Source organism: Nycticebus coucang, chromosome 6, assembly GCF_027406575.1.
Source record: "Nycticebus coucang isolate mNycCou1 chromosome 6, mNycCou1.pri, whole genome shotgun sequence".
NCBI lineage: Eukaryota > Metazoa > Chordata > Mammalia > Primates > Lorisidae > Nycticebus > Nycticebus coucang.
Genome location: NC_069785.1, coordinates 47,398,761 through 47,420,512, shown reverse-complemented (window position 1 = coordinate 47,420,512; position 21,752 = coordinate 47,398,761). Strand labels below are relative to the sequence as shown.

At 40.4% G+C, this 21,752-nt stretch overlaps 1 protein-coding gene across 1 annotated transcript in view; it reads right to left on the bottom strand.

Moving 5' to 3' along the window:
- Window positions 1-21,752, bottom strand: part of SQOR (sulfide quinone oxidoreductase) — a 56,932-nt gene that overhangs the window by 12,510 nt on the left and 22,670 nt on the right. Inside the window, exons 3-6 of the mRNA XM_053593537.1 lie at window positions 20,732-20,902; window positions 15,129-15,182; window positions 10,314-10,508; window positions 8,257-8,466 (exon numbers count right to left, since the gene is read on the bottom strand). Coding sequence (XP_053449512.1) covers window positions 8,257-8,466; window positions 10,314-10,508; window positions 15,129-15,182; window positions 20,732-20,902 — 630 coding nt within the window. The remainder of the gene's footprint in view (window positions 1-8,256; window positions 8,467-10,313; window positions 10,509-15,128; window positions 15,183-20,731; window positions 20,903-21,752) is intronic.

Sequence of the window (21,752 nt, the reverse complement as noted above, 5' to 3'; positions counted from 1 at the left end):
TCTCTAAAAATAAATAAATAAAATAAATAAATAAATAAAAGTAGTGGGAGGAGGGCTCTATTATTCCAAACTGTAAGTGTCCTAGAAGACAAAGAAAAGCTGTGAGAATGTCCCATGTTAAATGAGGGTGGAGACATTACAATTAAAAGCAATTCCTGACTGTAGACTGGGTTTTATACCCTCCCTGCAGTCCTGTACTAAAGGGGAAAATATTGGAAATGCTGCTGCATCAGTCAACAAAACTAGAATACAAGTTGAAGATTAAAATATTGTATCTGGGTGGCACCTGTGACTCAGTGAGTAGGGCCCCGGCCCCCTATAATAGAGGTGGCGGGTTCAAAACAGGCCCCGGCTAAAAACTGAAAAAATAAATAAATAAAATATTGTAACCGAGGCGGAGCAAGATAGCAGCCGAGTAACAGCTTCCTTGCATCTGGACACCGTGAGTCTGGGGAGATAGGACTCCAGGCATCTCTGGCTGGTGGGAACTGCCTATCATCACTCCTATGAGGATACAGGGAGTCAGCGAGAGACTTCTGGACCCCAAGAGGAGGACTAAAACAGTGGAAAACTGGCAAGTGGTCGCGTGTGTTCAATCCGTCTAAACCCGCCCACAACTGTAAGTTCAGTAGCAGCGAGACTGCAAACCAGAAAGGCCTTACCTGTGAACTGTTTTGATGTCCTTGGACTTGGCACTGAGTTGAACTGCCTTGCGGAAGGCCTGAGCAGGAGTGCGGAGAACTTTGGCCATTGTCTAGGGCCCCAGTCTGAGCCGCTGAGCCAGACGGAGCTAATAGTGTTTGGCGGTGGGTCACACGGAACCATTGTCAGTGATCTGCCCCAGCAAGCTCCGCCCTCAGGGTCGCAGAGCTAGAAACGGGTGGGAGCTGGTAACCCAGCAACCAAGTAGCCTAAGGGTGGGGTCTGAGCCGCCTTGCAGCCCTAACCCTCAGCGGCAGAGTGAGACCGGTTTTGGCACACTGGGTAAGTGGATAGCCACTTCAGCAGTGATTCCAGCGAGAAAACTGGGAAAGCTTCTGCTCAGCAAGTTTACAAGTTCAAAGTGCCTTTTAAGTGGGCTGAAGAGAGATTTAGGGTGTCTACCTGCTGGGGTTTGAGAAATCAGCAGCCTCCAGTCGTATCAGAACTGTGACTAACATCTCATACCCCAGAAGACCACGTGTTGCCCAGACAATATTCAATAACATATACAAACTGCTTTGTTTTTGGTTGTGTATTTTTTTCTTTTTTTTTGTTTGTTTATTTTGACGTTGTTGATGTTCTTTTGTTTTTTAATTTCAATCTTTTCCATACAGATCCCTTTTTCTTTCTCAATTTTTCTAGTTTAATTATAATTTCCCATTGCTGCCTTTTTTAATAACTACAACTTCATTTTTGCTAGTGTTTCTACCGCTATTATTTGGTTTTTCACCCAATTGTATCCCCGTAAAGTTTTCTGTTTGCTTGTTTTGGTTTGATTTATAGCATTTTTGTCTTTCCTCTCTACTTGGTTGAGATGGGGTACTGTGTCTGATCAGGTTAGCAAAGAGCTGCTGACCTCAAGGGAACCACGCAACTGGGCACCCCCAGAAGGTGGGGTTTTTTAAGGTTGTGTCAAAGTACCCTACTGTACACCTATATTGCCCTGTCTCCCTCTTTCTGTGCCTCTCTTCTTTTTGTCAATATTCCTTATCCCCACCCCCTCTCCTTTCTCTATCCTTCTTTTTTTTCTTATCACTCAGTCCTCCTTTCTTTCATCCCTTTTTTGCTCTTCAACCTTCTCACCCTTCTGGTCCTGTAACCCTTAGTACACAGGCACGAGAACTTAAAGAGCAAGAGGAAGTGAAAGGAAAATTAGGGCAAGGAAACAGATAAAAGAAATCACTCATGAGGAAGAATCAGCAGAAAACTCTGGACAACATGAAGAACCAGTCCAGAACAACCCCACCAAGGGACCATGAGGTAGCTACTGCAGAGGATTCCACCTATACAGAAATGTTAGGAATGACAGAAAGGGAATTTAGAATACACATGTTGAAAACAATGAAAGAAATGATGGAAACAATGAAGGAAACTGCTAATAAAGTGGAAAATAACCAAAAGGAAATCCAAAAACAGAATCAAATCAGAGATGAACGATATGAAGAATATAAAAAGGATATAGCAGAGCTGAAGGAAATGAAACAGTCAATCAGGGAACTTAAAGATGCAATGGAAACTATCAGCAACAGGTTAGACCATGCACAAGAAAGAATTTCAGAGGTAGAAGACAAAGTTTTTGAGATAACTCAGATAGTAAAAGAGGCAGAAAAGAAGAGAGAGAAAGCAGAACGTTCACTGTCAGAATTATGGGACTTTATGAAGCATTCCAACATACGAGTTATAGGAATTCCAGAAGGAGAAGAAGAATGCCCCAGAGGAATGGAAGCCATACTAGACAATATTATAAAAGAAAATTTCCCAAACATCACCAAAGATTCTGACACACTACTTTCAGAGGGATATCGGACCCCAGGTCGCCTCAACTCTAACCGAGCTTCTCCAAGACACATTGTGATGAACCTGTCCAAAGTCAGGATAAAGAAAAGATTCTGCAAGCTGCCAGGAGTAAGCGCCAGTTGACCTACAGGGGCAAATCCATCAGAGTGACCGCAGACTTCTCTAATGAAACTTTCCAAGCAACAAGACAATGGTCATCTACCTTTAATCTACTTAAACAGAACAATTTTCAGCCCAGAATTCTGTACCCTGCTAAGCTAAGCTTCAAAATTGACGGAGAAATCAAATCATTTACGGATATACAAACATTGAGGAAATTCGCCACAACAAGACCAGCTCTACAGGAAATACTTCAACCTGTTCTGCACACTGACCACCACAATGGATCAGCAGCAAAGTAAGATCTCAGAAATCAAAGGACAGAACCTAACCTCCACACTGATGCAAAAGATGAAACTAAGCAATGGAATCTCACCAAATAAGACGAATAGAATACTACCACACTTATCAATTATGTCAATAAATGTTAATGGCTTGAATTCCCCACTGAAGAGACATAGATTGGCTGACTGGATTAAAAAACACAAGCCATCCATTTGCTGTCTCCAAGAAACACACCTGGCTTCAAAAGACAAATTAAAGCTCCGAGTCAAGGGTTGGAAGACAATTTTTCAGGCAAATGGAATTCAGAAGAAAAGAGGAGTTGCAATCTTATTTTCAGATACATGTGGATTTAAAGCAACTAAAGTCAAAAAAGACAAAGATGGTCACTTTATATTGGTCAAGGGAAAACTACAACAAGAAGACATTTCAATTCTAAACATTTATGCACCCAATTTAAATGCTCCCAGATTCTTGAAACAGACCTTACTCAGTCTGAGCAATATGATATCTGATAATACCATCATAACAGGGGACTTTAACACACCTCTTACAGAGCTGGACAGATCCTCTAAACAGAAATTAAACAAAGATATAAGAGATTTAAATGAGACCCTAGAACAACTGTGCTTGATAGACGCATATAGAACACTCCACCCCAAAGATAAAGAATATACATTCTTCTCATCACCCCATGGAACATTCTCCAAAATTGATCATATCCTGGGACACAAAACAAATATCAACAGAATCAAAAGAATTGAAATTTTACCTTGTATCTTCTCAGACCATAAGGCACTAAAGGTGGAACTCAACTCTAACAAAAATGCTCGACCCCACCCAAAGGCATGGAAATTAAACAATCTTCTGTTGAATAACAGATGGGTGCAGGAAGAAATAAAACAGGAAATCATTAACTTCCTTGAGCATAACAACAATGAAGACACAAGCTACCAAAACCTGTGGGATACTGCAAAAGCAGTTTTGAGAGGAAAATTCATTGCTTTAGATGCCTACATTTGAAAAACAGAAAGAGAGCACATCAACAATCTCACAAGAGATCTTATGGAATTGGAAAAAGAAGAACAATCTAAGCCTAAACTCAGCAGAAGAAAAGAAATATCCAAAATCAAATCAGAGATCAATGAAATTGAAAACAAAAGAATCATTCAGAAAATTAATGAAACAAGGAGTTGGTTTTTTGAAAAAATAAATAAAATAGATAAACCATTGGCCAGACTAACGAGGAATAGAAAAGTAAAATCTCTAGTAACCTCAATCAGAAACATTAAAGGGGAAATAACAACTAGATCCCACAGAGATACAAGAGATCATCTCTGAATACTACCAGAAACTCTATGCCCAGAAATTTGACAATGTGAAGGAAATGGATCAATATTTGGAATCACACCCTCTCCCTAGACTTAGCCAGGAAGAAATAGACCTCCTGAACAGACCAATTTCAAGCACTGAGATCAAAGAAACAATAAAAAAGCTTCCAACTAAAAAATGCCCTGGTCCAGATGGCTTCACTCCAGAAATCTATCAAACCTTCAAGGAAGAGCTTATTCCTGTACTGCAGAAATTATTCCAAAAAACTGAGGAAGAAGGAATCTTCCCCAACACATTCTATGAAGCAAACATCACCCTGATACCAAAACCAGGAAAAGACCCAAACAAAAAGGAGAATTTCAGACCAATCTCACTCATGAATATAGATGGAAAAATTCTCAACAAAATCCTAGCCAATAGATTACAGCTTATCATCAAAAAAGTCATTCATCATGATCAATTAGGCTTCATCCCAGGGATGCAAGGCTGGTTTAACATACACAAGTCCATAAACGTTATCCACCATATTAACAGAGGCAAAAATAAAGATCACATGATCCTCTCAATAGATGCAGAAAAAGCATTTGATAAAATCCAGCATCCTTTTCTAATTAGAACACTGAAGAGTATAGGCATAGGTGGCACATTTCTAAAACTGATTGAAGCTATCTATGACAAACCCACAGCCAATATTTTACTGAATGGAATAAAACTGAAAGCTTTTCCTCTTAGAACTGGAACCAGACAAGGTTGTCCTCTGTCACCTTTACTATTCAACATAGTGCTGGAAGTTCTAGCCAATACAATTAGGCAAGACAAGGAAATAAAGGGAATCCAAATGGGAGCAGAGGAGGTCAAACTCTCCCTCTTTGCTGATGACATGATCTTATACTTAGAGAACCCCTAAGACTCAACCACAAGACTTCTAGAAGTCATCAAAAAATACAGTAATGTTTCAGGATATAAAATCAATGTCCACAAGTCAGTAGCCTTTGTATACACCAATAACAGTCAAGATGAGAAGCTAATTAAGGACACAACTCCCTTCACCATAGTTTCAAAGAAAATGAAATACCTAGGAATATACCTAACGAAGGAGGTGAAGGACCTCTATAAAGAAAACTATGAACTCCTCAGAAAGGAAATAGCAGAGGATATTAACAAATGAAAGAACATACCATGCTCATGGATGGGAAGAATCAACATTGTTAAAATGTCTATACTTCCCAAAGCAATCTACCTATTCAATGCCATTCCTATCAAAGTACCTACATCGTACTTTCAAGATTTGGAAAAAATGATTCTGCGTTTTGTATGGAACCAGAAAAAAACCCGTGTAGCTAAGGCAGTTCTCTGTAACAAAAATAAAGCTGAGGGCATCAGCATACCAGATTTTAGTCTGTACTACAAAGCCATAGTGCTCAAGACAGCATGGTACTGGCACAAAAACAGAGACATAGACACTTGGAATCGAATTGAACACCAAGAAATGAAACTAACATCTTACAACCACCTAATCTTCGATAAACCAAACAAGAACTTACCTTGGGGGAAAGACTCCCTATTCAATAAATGGTGTTGGGAGAATTGGATGTCTACATGTAAAAGACTGAAACTGGACCCACACCTTTCCCCACTCACAAAAATTGATTCAAGATCGATAAAGGACTTAAATTTAAGGCATGAAACAATAAAAATCCTCAAAGAAAGCATAGGAAAAACACTGGAAGATATTGGCCTGGGGGAAGACTTCATGAAGAAGACTGCCATGGCAATTGCAACAACAACAAAAATAAACAAATGGGACTTCATTAAACTGAAAAGCTTCTGTACAGCTAAGGAGACAATAACCAAAGCAAAGAGACAACCCACACAATGGGAAAGGATATTTGCATATTTTCAATCAGACAAAAGCTTGATAACCAGGATCTATAGAGAACTCAAATTAATCCACATGAAAAAAGCCAACAATCCCTTATATCAATGGGCAAGAGACATGAATAGAACTTTCTCTAAAGATGACAGACGAATGGCTAACAAACACATGAAAAAATGTTCATCATCTCTATATATTAGAGAAATGCAAATCAAAACATCCCTGAGATATCATCTAACCCCAGTGAGAATGGCCCACATCACAAAATCTCAAAACTGCAGATGCTGGCGTGGATGTGGAGAGAACGGAAAACTTTTACAGTGCTGGTGGGACTGCAAACTAGTACAACCTTTCTGGAAGGAAGTATGGAGAAACCTCAAAGCACTCAAGCTAGACCTCCCATTCGATCCTGCAATCCCATTACTGGGCATCTACCCAGAAGGAAAGAAATCCTTTTATCATAAGGACACTTGTACTAGACTGTTTATTGCAGCTCAATTTACAATCACCAAAATGTGGAAACAGCCTAAATGCCCACCAACCCAGGAATGGATTAACAAGCTGTGGTATATGTATACCATGGAATACTATTCAGCCATTAAAAAAATGGAGACTTTACATCCTTCGTATTAACCTGGATGGAAGTGGAAGACATTATTCTTAGTGAAGCATCACAAGAATGGAGAAGCATGAATCCTATGTACTCAATCTTGATATGAGGACAATTAATAACAATTAAGGTTATGGGAGGGGAAGCAGAAAGAGGGATGAAGGGAGGGGGGTGGGGCCTTAGTGTGTGTCACACTTTATGGGGGCAAGACATGATTGCAAGAGGGACTTTACCTAACAATTGCAATCAGTGTAACTGGCTTATTGTACCCTCAACGAATCCCCAACAATAAAAAAAAAAAAGAAAAAAAAATATTGTAACCATCCTGAATTTACTAAATTAAAAATTGTTCTGTGGTTATGTAAGAGAATACTATCCTAGGAAATTTACACTAAAGTATGTAGGGGACATGATGTATAATGTATGTAAATTACCTTGGGAAAATTAGAAAAAGAGAGACAGAAATCAAATGATAAAGCTAATGTAAATGAGTAAAATCCTATAAACGAATCTAGGTAAAGGCTATATTCAATTTTCTTTGAATCATTTTTATTTTTGCAACTTCTCTAAGTTTGAGCTTATTTCCAAATGAGATTTTTTTTAAATTATGACCTAGAGTCATCAATAATATTTGAAATGATACTCAGTATATTCCATTTTTTAAAGGAAAAGATATGTGGAATATATTTTAGAAAGAGTTGAGTTAAAAGGCTTAAAATCTGAAGTTTTGATGTTTAGAAGACCAATCTTTGGTTCACGCCAAAATTCCTTTCTATGGAACCCTTCTTAAAAAACGCCAAACGTCTAAAGTGTGGCTGTAAAATGCTTTCTCACTCTAACTGCTCCTGCCAGATAGATGTAAATAAATATTCTTCCATGCTTGCTTCTCCTTTCCATGTTGTTCTTAATCCCCTCAACACCTCTACAAAAGCACTGTTCCCACTTCCACAGAACAAGAAACGGTAACACATAGAGACCAAGCCCACACAACAAAAGCTACATCTTTCTAAGGGGTATAGCTCTGCCAAACCCTTCAGGAAGGATTTTTAAGTGCTTCCTTGTATGCACAGGGGATAGATGTTTAAAGACAGCCTCTTCCACAGCTGAAAGACATCCCTGTAATTCTTGAACTACCCTCTGGGTGGCTTCCTGTGAGTGATCAGGACTGTTGATCATATACCCCGAACTGAGGCGATCATGAGATCCTGCATTTAAGGAAGCCCTCAACTCTACACAGTAGCTAAAGTTGTGGAATATTTTGGTTCCTTCGAATGACGTGGTGTCAGGAAAAGCAGAGTCAAAAGAATGGCACAAAAATTCACTCGGCTCCAGTATGTAATCCCTTCTCACTTCCCACTGATAAAGCCTCTTACATCTTTCTTTTCCCTACCCATTTTTTTCACCTTCTTGCCCATCACTTCCCAAGATGCTCATTTTAATCAGCCTTCCCCAGCACATAATCATGGTTCACAGGGAGGGGGGAGCCACCCTGTCACTGCCATCTATGGTATGGTTCAGCGACGATGCTTCTGGCTAACAGCTGACCCTTGCCACTCACTGAAATCACTTGGGTTTCTCCAGGTTTATCCAGGTTCTCAAAAACAGCCTCTTGTTTATCGGCTCGGACTTCAATGAGGTTTTGCTTGTAGTTAACAGTGATGTTCCTCTCTTCGATGATCTCCTGAAGGGCATCTGCATACTTCTTAACCCCAAAAATTGCTCCAAGAGAAGTGTTGAAAATGACATTGGCCTTAGATCGCTTCCCCGTCTAAAAAAAAAAAAAGGAAAGAAGAAAAACACCCAGAACTAAAGTATTGCTTCTTTTTTTTTTTTTTTTTTTTAACCTAGACAAGAACTAAAACCCTCAGAAAAGACCTCACCAGTTTTTTCAACCACTACACTCTGGGGAGATCAGTTCCCCATCTCCCTTTTACTTTCTGCTCTGGACATAGCAATCAAGTATATGCTTGAGCTGGTGGTCAAAGTGGCCAATGTTCAAGTGAAGGGTAGAGGGGATGGTTAAATCCAGGTAAAGACAGAACAGAGCCAAATTGTTTACTTATATATTTTTTGTTCACTCAAAAAATATTTAAGCAAGTCCTAGGGTCTGCCAGATACTGTTCTAGGTGCTGGGGGAAGAAGCAGCATACAAAACAAGGTTCTTGCCGCCTCAGAATTGTACATGTTTCAGAGAAGCTAACATTCTCCCAAATGCCTAAGACTTCATTGCACCTGACCAAGAAACTGTGTCTCAGGCCATCTAAGACTTGGGAGAAAAGAGTTATGCAAAGGGAATTTCCAGGCTGGAAGAAAGAACTGTTCTCTCACTCTTCCTGTTGTTAAGGTCCTTTTAGGTGTTGCTCACCTAGATCTGCTTATTTGAAGAAATTAGGTGGGTAAGAACCTCAAAAGGTTGTGCTGACCCCTTACAACATGGAAGGAAGTTGCTTAGAATCAGAAATGATCACTGGAACTGTCCCTTAACCCCACATCCAGGGGAACTGCCAGCTCATGGAACTCAGGTGAAGGCCTTGCCCAATGCTGGGATCCAAGCTCATGGTTAACAATTCTCCAGGCCCATCTTCCCCACACAGGGCAACAGGCTGCTTTGGATCCTGCTACTGTCTCAAGTCAAACCCCACTTTGCTAAACCAAACATCACATCCCAGACAAGGACAGGAGGGTAAAAACAGCTTCCCCAGCAACCTCAAGCCAGGTGTACTTAACCTCAGACCCCTGTTTCTACACAGAGGCTATGTGGAGCATACTGAGAAAGCCTCCACTTGCCCAAGTATCTCTTTCCACAAAGGTCGGAAGTTCACCTGACATTTTGGGGGGTTGGTTTTTTGTTTGTTGTGTCTTGTTTTGTTTTTTTGAGAAAGGTCTCACTCTGTTGTCTAGGCTAGAGTGCAGGGGCATCATCATAGTTTACTGCAGCCTCAAACACTTGAGCTCAAGCAGTCCTCCTGCCTCAGCCTCCCAAGTAACTGGGAGTGCAGATGTGGGCCACCAGACTAATTTTCTTTCTCTCTATCTTTTTCTTTCTTTCTCTTTTTTTATCTCAGACTGATCTCAAACTCTTGGCCTCAAGTGCCTCAGCCTCCCAAAGTGTTAGGAGTACAGGCATGAGCTACCGTGCCTGGCTTTTGCTTTTAAAATTGGAATTTGCCTATTTGAAAAATGTGTATTAAGAGCCGAAAGATATTCATAACCTTGAACTTGAGTGGATAACATTATGTGTAAAAATGAACAATTTTTTTGTCTATATGGAAATTTAAATATTCTCTATCATATCTCCAGTAGACTTTTATTCACCTATTTTAAAATATTTCACAAAGTATGTAGTAGGTAATACATCTAAATTTGCATATACAATATGATTTTAACCATATTTTTAAAGTATATAGAAAAAAACTGTAAAATATCAAATCGATGATAACTTTATTAAAGCAATTAATCATGTGACTTCCTTCTTCCAATTATATAATTTTATACATATGTAATAAAAATTTAGAAATGAAAAAGATATTATGATAGGGACAACAATGGAATTCTGGCAATCACTGAATTAGCACCATTGCCCCCCACATCTCTGTCCCTGGAGAGGAAGCATACCTTCCTGAAATGGGCTTCCGATAAATACATGATCTTCTGGGGGGCACCAGCACACTTCACAGGAGTATTTGGGAAGGTAAACACGGCATTGCCCTCCTTGAAGTCCTGCAGAGCTCTCCACGTCTTCTCTACAGTCTTCACTGAATAATTAGACCCTATTTTGGGATGAGCAAAACCTTCAGGCAGGCCTTTAATCTGCATCAAAACACACAAAATTATTTATGAATAATAGCATGGTGTTTTTAGAGTCCTTGTTCTTTGCCATTTCTACAACCTTTCCAATATTTCAGTACTATTATTACCATCAGTACTCACGCATACGGAGCAAGCCGGTGGGAGGAGGGTTGTAAGACCAGAGCTGTGGTTCCTGTGGTCGCCTGTCAAACCACAGGGGACTCAGCCCAGGGCAACTCCTCAACCTGCCTGGCCTTAACACTATGATTTAAATACAACAAAACCCAGGTGCACCCCTCAAATAATAAACACAAACATTATACAACTCTTCCCAAGATCAAATTCTTGGTAAAGGCAGTAAAGTCAAGCAATTAAAAACAGACTTCACCTGGTTTGAGTCCTAGCTTTTTCCACTTACTAGCACTGGCACCCTGAATAAACGACCTAGCACTTCTAAGCCACTGGGTATCAAAGTATGGTCCCCAGGCTGCTGGCACCAGCACCATCTGGGAACTTGCTAGAAATGCAAATTATCAGACCCACTGCATCAGAAACTCTGAGAGCAGGCCCCGATCCGTATTTTAACAGGCCCTCCAGGGGATGTTGATACCCACTGAGGTTGGGGAAGCTTCTGTCCATCACATATAGAGTAGAAATAAAGTATGTGCTTCACAGTGTTGTTGGCAGGAATAAATGAGATCACATAGGTTAAGGGATGAGAAAAAGGGCTAATGCATACAGTAAGTGCCCCATAAACATTAGCTGCCAATACTATTAGCTATATACTTAATCTTTAATACTAGAAGATTTGTAGAGTGTCAGGAAGATGTCACAGATTGAGTTAAAGCAGTGATTTTTACCTGGTATGTAGTGAAAATTTTTAAAGATCATTAATTAAATTGTTTTCAAAAGAAGTTCAAATCATGCTAAATATATTCTTTTTTTTTAATTCCTTTTTTTGATCAACATAATTTAAGTGTGCCACGGAAGTTTAACTATAGGTTCAATTGTTCCCTGAAATAAAAAAGGTTGAAAAACACTGAGTCAAAGAAACTTAATTACTAATTCTCAGCAGAAGGAGATTCAACTTCCACCATTGAGAAATAGTCCGGAGAGGGGCTAGCCCTTCAGAGCCTCCCCAGGCCAACCTCCAGGGTTACCCCAGATACCTATCCCTGAACCCTCAAGGCAAGAGTCCTAGCATCTCAGTGGCCTCAGTTGATTATTTACCCACACTCAGTGCAAAGAGAAACTATTGCTTCATTACTTATCACCCTTGTTACAGTTTAGGAAGTAATATTAGTAGTCCAAATAACAATAATCATTGTTATTAGAGAGTCATCTTGTGTTTTAATGTTTTCAAAGTTACCTGGATATTCACCATACACCTGTAAGGGAGGTAGGGAGATATTATTATCCCTTAGAACAGCTGAGAAAACTGAAACAGAGTAAGGTTGAAAATCTTGCCCAGGTTCCTAAACAACTAGACACCATCTTCTTAGGAGTCTTCCCACAGGGCTTCCCACCATATTTCCTAGTTCTCAAAGTAAAGCTCACTATCCAAGAGATAAACAGCTCAACTATTATCACCTTCATTATTTTTCTCTAATCTAAAGAAGCCATTGCTAAGGGAAAAGGCACCATACGGTGGTAACTACTCTCCTTCCAGGAAGACCTGTGTTTGCAGGGCACCATATGGCCCCTCAGCCTATCAGAAGTGCTTCCCTGGGAGCTCTGAACAGAAAGAGGCAGAGGAGAGTCTGGGAAGAAGACAGGATGTGACTCCCCCTTTAGCTGCACAGTGACAAGGTGTGTGCTGGGTAGGGGTGGACAGTCCTACCATGAAGAGTGGACAAGTGAGTAGGACACCACGCTACAGAGACCCTGTGAGGCTGGCTGAGACACAGAGAGATGGACAGAGATAGCTTGTCAGGTCCACCAGGCTCAGATCGGAGATCTAGCCCTCCCCAAGGCTCACCTACATTCCTGCCCTAGAGTTCCAGAAACAACTTGGTATTTCATTAAATGCCCCCTACTTTTTGGTTATGCTAACTGGAGTAGTTTTCTAGTATCTGCGGTCAAAGTGTGCCAAGTAGCATGGTGGCCATGGTTAAGTTACTGACATTCTCTTTGTCTTTGTTTCCTCATCTATTAAGTAGAAATAAAAAAGCCTCCTTCACAAGTAGTTGTTAGGAATCAATACACGATTCCTAGCACTGTTCCTGGCATGTAGTAGAGATTCAGTAATTATAGCTATTTCTAAATATTGTTTCTTGGTTTGCTGCAAGAGGTTGCTACAAACTCTCAGCATGGGTCTCTTGAGTCCTCCTCATGTGGTATTGATGGTGATGTGCGGTGCCTAGACTATCATGGAGATAGTGTGGTGATGGTGCCTAGACTATCATGGAGATGTGCGGCCTTTGCTAGGTCAACACTGTAGAGTTTCGGGGGGAGGCGTAAACCTGCCAAAAGTAGTGGTAATTGACACATTTCTCCATTTGGTCTACTCTGTGGCTTGTCCATCATTCCATGAGACTCATGGTACTTTGACTCAAAATCATCAACACTTACACCGATTCACGGCTTCTCCAAACCTTTATACAAACACATCCCGAGATTTTTTTCAATTATTTCAAAATATTAAGGGGATACAAGTGTTTTGGGTTACATGGAATCATTTTGTAATACTTGAGTCCTGACTAGAGGCATGCATGTCACCCAAATCATGTCCATAGCACCCCTGAGGTTGGTTTATTCCCCTCTCTGCCTCTGGTTGCTGGTTGCTTTCGCTGAGTTTTACTTCCCTCTGTGCATATGTCTGCTCATTGGTTTCTTCCACTGTAATTGTGAGTACGTGCAGTGTTTGTTTTTCCATTCTTGAGATACTTCACTTAGGAAAATGGTCTCCAGTTCCTTCCAGATTGTTGCAAAAGGTATTAATTCATCTTTTTTTTAACCAAGGTATTTTCACTATCTTACCCATGGACATGTCACAATTCAGGTTTTGTTTTATTTTTGTTTTTGTTTCCTTTTTTATTGTTTGGGATACATTAACAGTACAAAGAATTAGATTACACTGGTTGCATTTCTTAGGTAGAGTCCCTCTTATAATTGTGTCCTGCTCCCAAGAGGAGTGCCATACACCATAACCCCCATCCCTCTACCTGCTCCCTCCTTCCCCAACCCCCCACCTTGTATTAGCTCATCTACTGCCTTCATATTAGAATTGAGTACATTGGATTCTTGCTTCTCCATTCTTGTGATGCTTTACTAAGAAGAAAGTGTTCTACCTCCATCCAGGTTAATACAAAAGATGTAAAGTATCCATCTTTTTAATGGCTGCATAGTATTCCATGGTATACATATACCACAGCTTGTTAATCCACTCCTGGATTGCTGGGCCTCTAGGTTGTTTCCACAGCTTGCAATTGTAAATTGAGCTGCAATAAACAATCTAGTTCAAATGTCCCTATGATAAAAGGATTTTTTTCTTCTGGGTAGATGCCTAGAAATAGGATTGCAGGATCAAATGGGAGGTCTCATTTGAGTTCTTTGAGGATTCTCCATACTTCCTTCCAAAAAGGTTGTATTAATTTGCAGTCCCACCAGTTTGGTTTTGTTTTTTAACACACACACACCAAAAAAAAATACATTTCAAAGACCTTTACCGGACCAATCCAATGAGGTCCTTGCCCAGACTATGTTCCTGCATCTTATGACCTGGTTACACTGATGTTTCATGTGCTCCAACTATTTATCCACAGTTCCAAATAAGGTCCAGGAAATAACAACTATGACTTACTCCACTATATTTTAGAAAAATAAACTCAAATTTCACAACCATCAGAAAGCATCTGTCTCCCTTGCTCACTGAAAAGGGAGATCTAGGGAACTTCTGGATAGCATCTATATTGCATCAGTCACAAAAATAAAACATCACTTATACAAGAAAACACAGATGTCTTTCCAGCATCTGATAAACTAACTGCTGGTGTTCTACCCAGAAAGTCTGCTGAAAATTCATAATCTAAATCTTCCTTCCAAAAGAAAATTTAATCTTTAATACTGCCAACTCAGTCCCACATAGAAAGGCAGGTTTCTTAGAAGTATGGACAAGACTGCTGCTTTGCAAGAATTACCATTAAGACATGGATATGCTGAATTCTGATTAAAGCTTAAAGCTAGAACATATTGTTATTATCAACAGAATCTTAGAGAGTACTTTTAAAAAAAACATAAAAGGACTGCTGAAAAATAATACTAGAAGAGGATTTCTTAAACTTTCTTTTTTTTTTTTTAGAGACAGATTCTCACTTTATCGCCCTTGGTAGAGTGCTGTGGCATCACAGCTCACAGCAACCTCCAACTCCTGGGCTTAGGTGATTCTCTTGCCTCAGCCTCTCGAATAGCTGAGACTACAGACACCTGCCACAATGCCTGGCTATTTTTTTGTTGCAGTTTGGCGGGGTCTGGGTTCAATCCCGCCACCCTCAGTATATGGGGCCAGCGCCCCACCCACTAAGCCACAGGTGCTGCCCTTCTTAGACCTTTTTCTATCAAAATGAATATAAAGCAAGTAAATGTAGTGTTTAGTCTTGATATTATAAACCAATGGAACACAGAAACAGTTTAAAATAGTACCTTCTCATAGTCCAACTGGATTCCAAGAGCAATAATAAGATATTTGTAGGAGATCTGCAACACAAAAAGATGTTATTTTAGACCAGGACCCAAGAAACAGCAGCCCGAAGGCAGATTCAGGCCCCCGGTATGTGTGGTCTTTCCATTCTTTGATATGACTACTTGGGACAAAGAGAGGTGAGCAGGCAGGCAGAGAGGGGTACATGGTTCAGTTCTCCATCCATGCCCTCTGCTCTCTATGGCTCACAACTCACTGTCTCACAAATGATGTGTACCCTGCCTAGGTCCTGACAGCTTAGGACTCCCATGCTTTCGCAGGAGAACAGTGTAGACCTTGCCAGAAGGTTGACTATGACGACAACCAAGAGGTCACAATTATTAGTGCAGTGCTTATGGGATAATGGCCTTCCTAATATTAAAATATAATCAACTTTCTCTAAAATCTGTGGGACAACATATGAATCACAAGCAAATCTGACATGTCTTGTGGACCAAACCAATCACATAATTAGGAAACTGTTCTTTGGAGGGACATTGAAAAGGCTGCGATATAGTGTACCTTATCTTACTTAATGATCTGATTGGGATGAAAAAACTGCTCATCAAATACGGGTACTGTGCTTATTCATACTGAAAACAAGAGAATTCACAAATATCATGGTGGAGATGTAAGTTTAGGAGCAGGAAGAAGTTGAGGCCAGAAAGTGTAAGCAAGAAGGGTGTAAAGGACAAGAACAGGCCCAAAAAACTGGAGATGGAATGATTGCAACGAGACTCAGGTGCTCTGAAAGGAGAACGGGTAGTGATTACTATGGTCTTGTACCAAATAAAGAAGCAAAGCAATCAAGCTGAGTAAATCTCATTGGGGAAAGAGGACTCTAAGACCCAAGAATGCTTATCTCTGGCCAGGAAACCAAGGGAACAAGTTGCCAAAGAGAACCTACACCGGAATCCAGCAAACTCAGCCCCAAGGTCATCTCCACAGCAAGGCTTTCCCATGACTCAATCACCCTCCCTGCCAGCCCCTGCAGGAACTTCCTTAGTGCAGTGACACTGCCATAATACATAAGAGTAATGTCCTCCCCAGTATACCAAACACACCTAGAGGATAAAGGTTACGTCTTATTCCTTATGTTCTATAAATTCAGCACAGTCACTAAATTAAAGTGAGGAACTTGGCATTGTACATGAGATGAATGATTCAGTTGCTTGTGAAAAATACAATTTATCAAAGTAGATAATGTGAGCATCTTCATTTGCATATTTGCCTATCCATAGACAGCCACTGCTTTCAAATTCCTTATTCTACAGGAACGTGTACCAGGCCCATTAAATGGGTGACCGAGCCATACTGAGTCAGGTGAGAGCTAGCATGGAGAGTGGGGTGATGATCTATAAGGAAACACGTGAACACTGTCAACAGGAAGAGCTTTTGGGTTGCACTTGCCACAAAGTATAATAGAACATCATATTGATTATGCCCTATTATATTTTATTAAAGCATAATATTGACTATTTCCAAGAACTAGGAACAGATAGCTGAAGATTTGAGGGGGGAAAATAAATAAAACTACTAAGAGAGAATAAACCCTAAATAGCAAGAGAACAAAAGGAAAGCCTCGAGCCTTTTGAATGAGTTCAAGTTTCCAGTCCAGATGATCTAAGCACTCAGGAATTGCAAAAGCTCGTAGACAAGATTTTGAGCAATTGCAGAGAACAGTGTAGACCTTGCCAGAAGGTTGACTATGAGGAAGTATTCTCAGAAAGGGTGGGGAGATAGACTCTGACGTTAACAACTTAGTAAATAGGCTATCCATTGCAAAATTCTAGGCTCATCTACCCAGTAGATGTCTCACAGTTATTTAGAAGAAGAGTACCAACACGAGTTCACAGATGATAAGCCAGGATTTAGTCAGCAGTCTGGAACTATGCTGGCATAGAGTAGACACTCAGAACATGCATCCTTTCCTTATATGTATTCTTTAAAAAAATAACATTTCTTAAGCATCTGTTCTGTGTAAGGCATGGTTCTAAGCACTTTATGTGTTTTTATTCATTTAATACTCACAAAAGCCCAGTAAGGTAGAGATTATTCTTATTTTCAGTTTTCAGATGAAGAAACTGAGACACAATTTGCTGAAAAATAGTTACTGATATTTGTGCTAGGTCCAGGGCATACAACAACGAATAAGAAAAATACACTTCCTGCCCTTTAGGGACTCAGTCTAGTGGGTGAAATAGACATTACCAGATAATAACACAAATAATTACTAAATCACAGAATGTTGTGATAGCATGTCAAGGGGGAGCCTGACCTAGTCTGGTAAATCAGAGAAGGCTTACCTAAAGTGGTCATATCTAAGCTAACAATAAGTAGAAATTAGAAGAAGTAGGAACAGCATGTGCAAATGTCTTGTGGTAAGGAGGAGGCCAAGGTCATTAAAGAAATGAGGGGCCAATGTTGCAGGAGCAGTAACAAGAGGGAGAATAGAACCAGGTCAAGTCTGAAGAAATAATAAGAGCCAGTCTACTTAGAGGCTGTAAGATGTTTCCAGAGAAACACACCCCGGGATTAAGAAGCATCAGAGACACACTGAATCTCAGTTTTAGCAGTAACTTCAACTCAGCCTTGCACCTAGTGAATAAGATAGAATAAGAACGGAATTATTTGGCAAATAGGATAATATTTGCTAAAGAATAATTTGTGCAATCTAAAAAACCTCTCTAGAGACATGTTAGAGAATTAAAACCTTTAACTTAAATGAAGCCATCTGTGGAAAGCTAGGAAAAATTGCTGATTGGATGGCAGAATCATAAATCCAAAAGATCAAGACAGGTTGTGGTGGACAAACTAAAAACCAACAAGATGACATCTCACATGAGACGTGAGGAGCTGATTTCTGATATCTGGCTATGAAGTACTTTTGCCTAATAAAGTCTTGGAATAAAGTCCCACCAGAACATACCAGCTTCTTTTCCAACCCTAAAACAAGACACTAGAACTTCCCTAAGGATCTATGCCTTAGGAGAAATAGGACTGGGACCACCTAGTGCCCCTCATTCCCAAGAGATGAGACAACTTGATGACCCTTAAGACAAGCACAAACCCAACCACAGAGGGCTGCATCTTGAAGGATCTGATCATGGAGGCAGGCCCTGCTATATCAAAAGGGGTGGTACAGCAGGGCCACCAGTTGTACCTCCACCTTCATGATGGAGGCCTCCTGGCCCTGCAAGCAGGAGACTGGCAAGGTAAAAAAAGCCACCCAGTTCAATCTTGGGTATTGAATCAATCTTGGTTCAATCTTGTGTATAATTCAGTCTAGTCTCCTGCAGACACTGAGGAAAATAAGAAGTTTCTGAACCATCAATTGCACCAAAACAATATATAAAATTTTTTTAATTTTTAATTAAAATAAATAAGTATATATACATCTATCTATTGTGTGTGGTCATTCCTATGTTTAAGCAAAACAAAAGACAACTGTACTCTTGTACAGTTAACTTGTCAGAGAACTTGTTGGCCATGGACTATGTAAATACCACTGACTTGACAGTGGGTCATCTGAAAAGGACCCAGAAGTTTGAACTGACCTCAAGGCCAGCATGAACCAGCCCTGTGGCAGCTGTCACTAGAACAGCAAATGCTAACTCAGGCAGCACTGGCCACGGCAGAGAATGGGCCACTCTCCCTCCACTGGGCTCCTTTCTTCAAGCTCCTTGTTCATGAGGCACTAAGAAGCCAGATGTTGTCCAAAGCAGGATAAGGAGGGAAATTCTGGGAGACGGAACTACAAAGTGTGAGGAAGAGTTGAGGGGTGTGGGGAGAGGGGACTAGTCTTTCTACCTAAAGAGAAAACTTACACAGAACATGAGAGCCATCTTCAAATAGCTGAAGGGTTTCTCCACAGAAAAAAGATAAAACATGTTCTCACACACTATAGGACAGAACAAAGAATAAGAAAGGCATTAAGGGTATCGAGGACAATAACATCTTGGGGGCCCAAGAAAGAACAAGAAAAATGTTACAAGAAGGTGGATTCTGGCTCAGTAAATGCAGAACTTTCATATAACTGGCCTGTCTAAAAAAAAAAAATGAAGAGGGCTAACTTGTCAGAGAACTTGCTGGCCATGGACTATGTAAATACCAACCCATTTTAAATTTAATTCTCCACCCCCACTCACCCCAACTCCAATTACTTGGTTCTATAGTTTTTCATGCCTTCTCATCACATTCTAACATGTTATATACTTTACTTACTATGTCTATTGTTTATTGTATATCACCTACCACTAGGATATGAAATCCAGGACAGTAAGAACTTCTGTCTGTAATGCATGTATCCCTGAAGTCTAAAATGGTACCTAGCTTATAGTAGACCCAAATAAATATTCACAGAATGCATGAGTAGAGGCCAGAGAGACAAGGATCATGAGTGCTAAAAGACCAGGTACTCTGTCTTGGCCAGAGTTCAGGAAAAGACTATAGAAGTATAGAGAATCTCCGAACTCTCTAAAATCAAATGTGAAATTTGGCACATATGTGCATTTTTCTAGAGAGGGCCTTTATCTGGTATTCAGAAAGATCCATGACCCAAGGAAAGCTTAGGAATACCTGCAACAGACGAATCCCTGCTTGGAGGAAAGGAAGTGTGAAAACAGATTAGATCCTCACCAAATCTAACTCTACAATTTTGTGAAAATGCCAGAGTCCCTTGTCAGGGCCTGAGATGTAAAGCCAATGACGCTCTGAGAGCCCCAGAACCACCGAGCCTTGGCCAAGGTGAAACATGAAGGCCACACTGCCTGCTGCTGTCCTAGGCTCTGCGCTGATGAGAGGAACCAAGCTGCAAATGGCTTCTGAGGTATCAGACAGTCTGGGCCCCTCATCTCACCATCCTCTCCTTGTCCTTTCCGTCAAACATGGGGTAGCAGTTGCTGACAAGCTTCCACCCCTGGGTGGTGGGGATAGACTTCTACCCGGTGAATTCTCCCTAGTTCTGGCACAAACCTCCTGGGAGTCACAGGATTCCCCTACAGCCCTAGCATAATGCTCCTAGTGGATATTTTCCAGCATCCTATTCCTCTGGGAGCCAGGTGTCAGGTAGAAAATCTGGTTACTTTAAAAGAAAGAGATGCAAAGAGGGGCCTGCTGGTTTTTTGTTTTTTGGGTTTGTTTTTGTTTTTTGTTTTTTTTTGTGGTTTTTGGCCAGGGCTGGGTTTGAACTCACCACCTCCAGCATATGAGGTTGGTGTCCTACTCCTTTCAGCCATAGGTGCCACAGGGCCTGTTGTTTAGACATGTAGCAATAGTATAAACATTGCATCCAATAAACATTCAGATGCAAGATACTATTCCAAGCAATACCCTGCAGTGGGTATTCAACAAATACTTGCCTTGGTTGTTTATTTATTAATTCAACATTACTCAGCCCCTCCATTTATCCTCCATTTACTACACAACTTGCCATCTCATGCAGTACTCAACACACACATTCATACAGGTGCACACCTACCACTCTTTCACCATGAAGCTACCCAGTTTGTTGTGCATTAATACAAGCCCTCAGATTAACAAAAAATCCACAGGCCCCAATGGTTACCTGCTTGCTGCTGTCTGTGTAGATGCAGTTCTTGTCTGGGTTCAGCTCAACCACTCTATCTTTGATCCATTCTACACCAGACGGAATCACACTCGCTGTGGGACGACCAGATAAGGACAGCGGTTTGGCACCAGCACCCACCAGCGTCCAGATTGGCTGATAGAAATGTCTCTGAGAAACATAATGGGAGAAGATATTTGCATGTTATATCTCCGACAAAGGTTTAATAACCAGAATCCACAGAGAACTCAAATGTATAAGCAAGAAAAGAACAAGTGATCCCATCGCAGGCTGGGCAAGGGACTTGAAGAGAAACTTCGCTGAAGAAGACAGGTGCACAGCCTACAGACATATGATAAAATGCTCATCATCTCTAATCATCAGAGAAATGCAAATCAAAACTACTTTGAGATATCATCTAACTCCAGTAAGATTAGCCCATATTACCAAATCCCAAAATCAGAGATGTTGGTGTGGATGTGTAGAAAAGGGAACACTTCAACACTGCTGGTGGGAATACAAATTAATACATTCCTTTTGGAAAGATGTTTGGAGAACACTTAGAGATCTAAAAATAGATCTGCCATTCAATCCTATAATTCCTCTACCAGGTATATATCCAGAAGACCAAAAATCACATTACAACAAAGATATTTGTACCAGAATGTTTATTGCAGCTCAATTCATATTTGCTAAATCATGGAAGAAGCCCAAGTGCCCATCAACCCATGAATGGATTAATAAATTGTAGTATATGTACACCATGGAATATTATGTAGCCTTAAAGAAAGATGGAGACTTTACCTCTTTCATGTTTACATAGATGGAGCTGGAACATATTCTTCTCAGCAAAGTATCTCAAGAATGGAAGAAAAAGTATCCAATGTACTTAGTCCTACTATGAAACTAATTTATAGCTTTCATATGAAAGCTATAACCCAATTATAACCTAAGAATATGGGGAAAGGGGAAAGGGAGGGAGGGGAGGGAGGAGGATGGGTGGAGGAAGGGTGATTGGTGG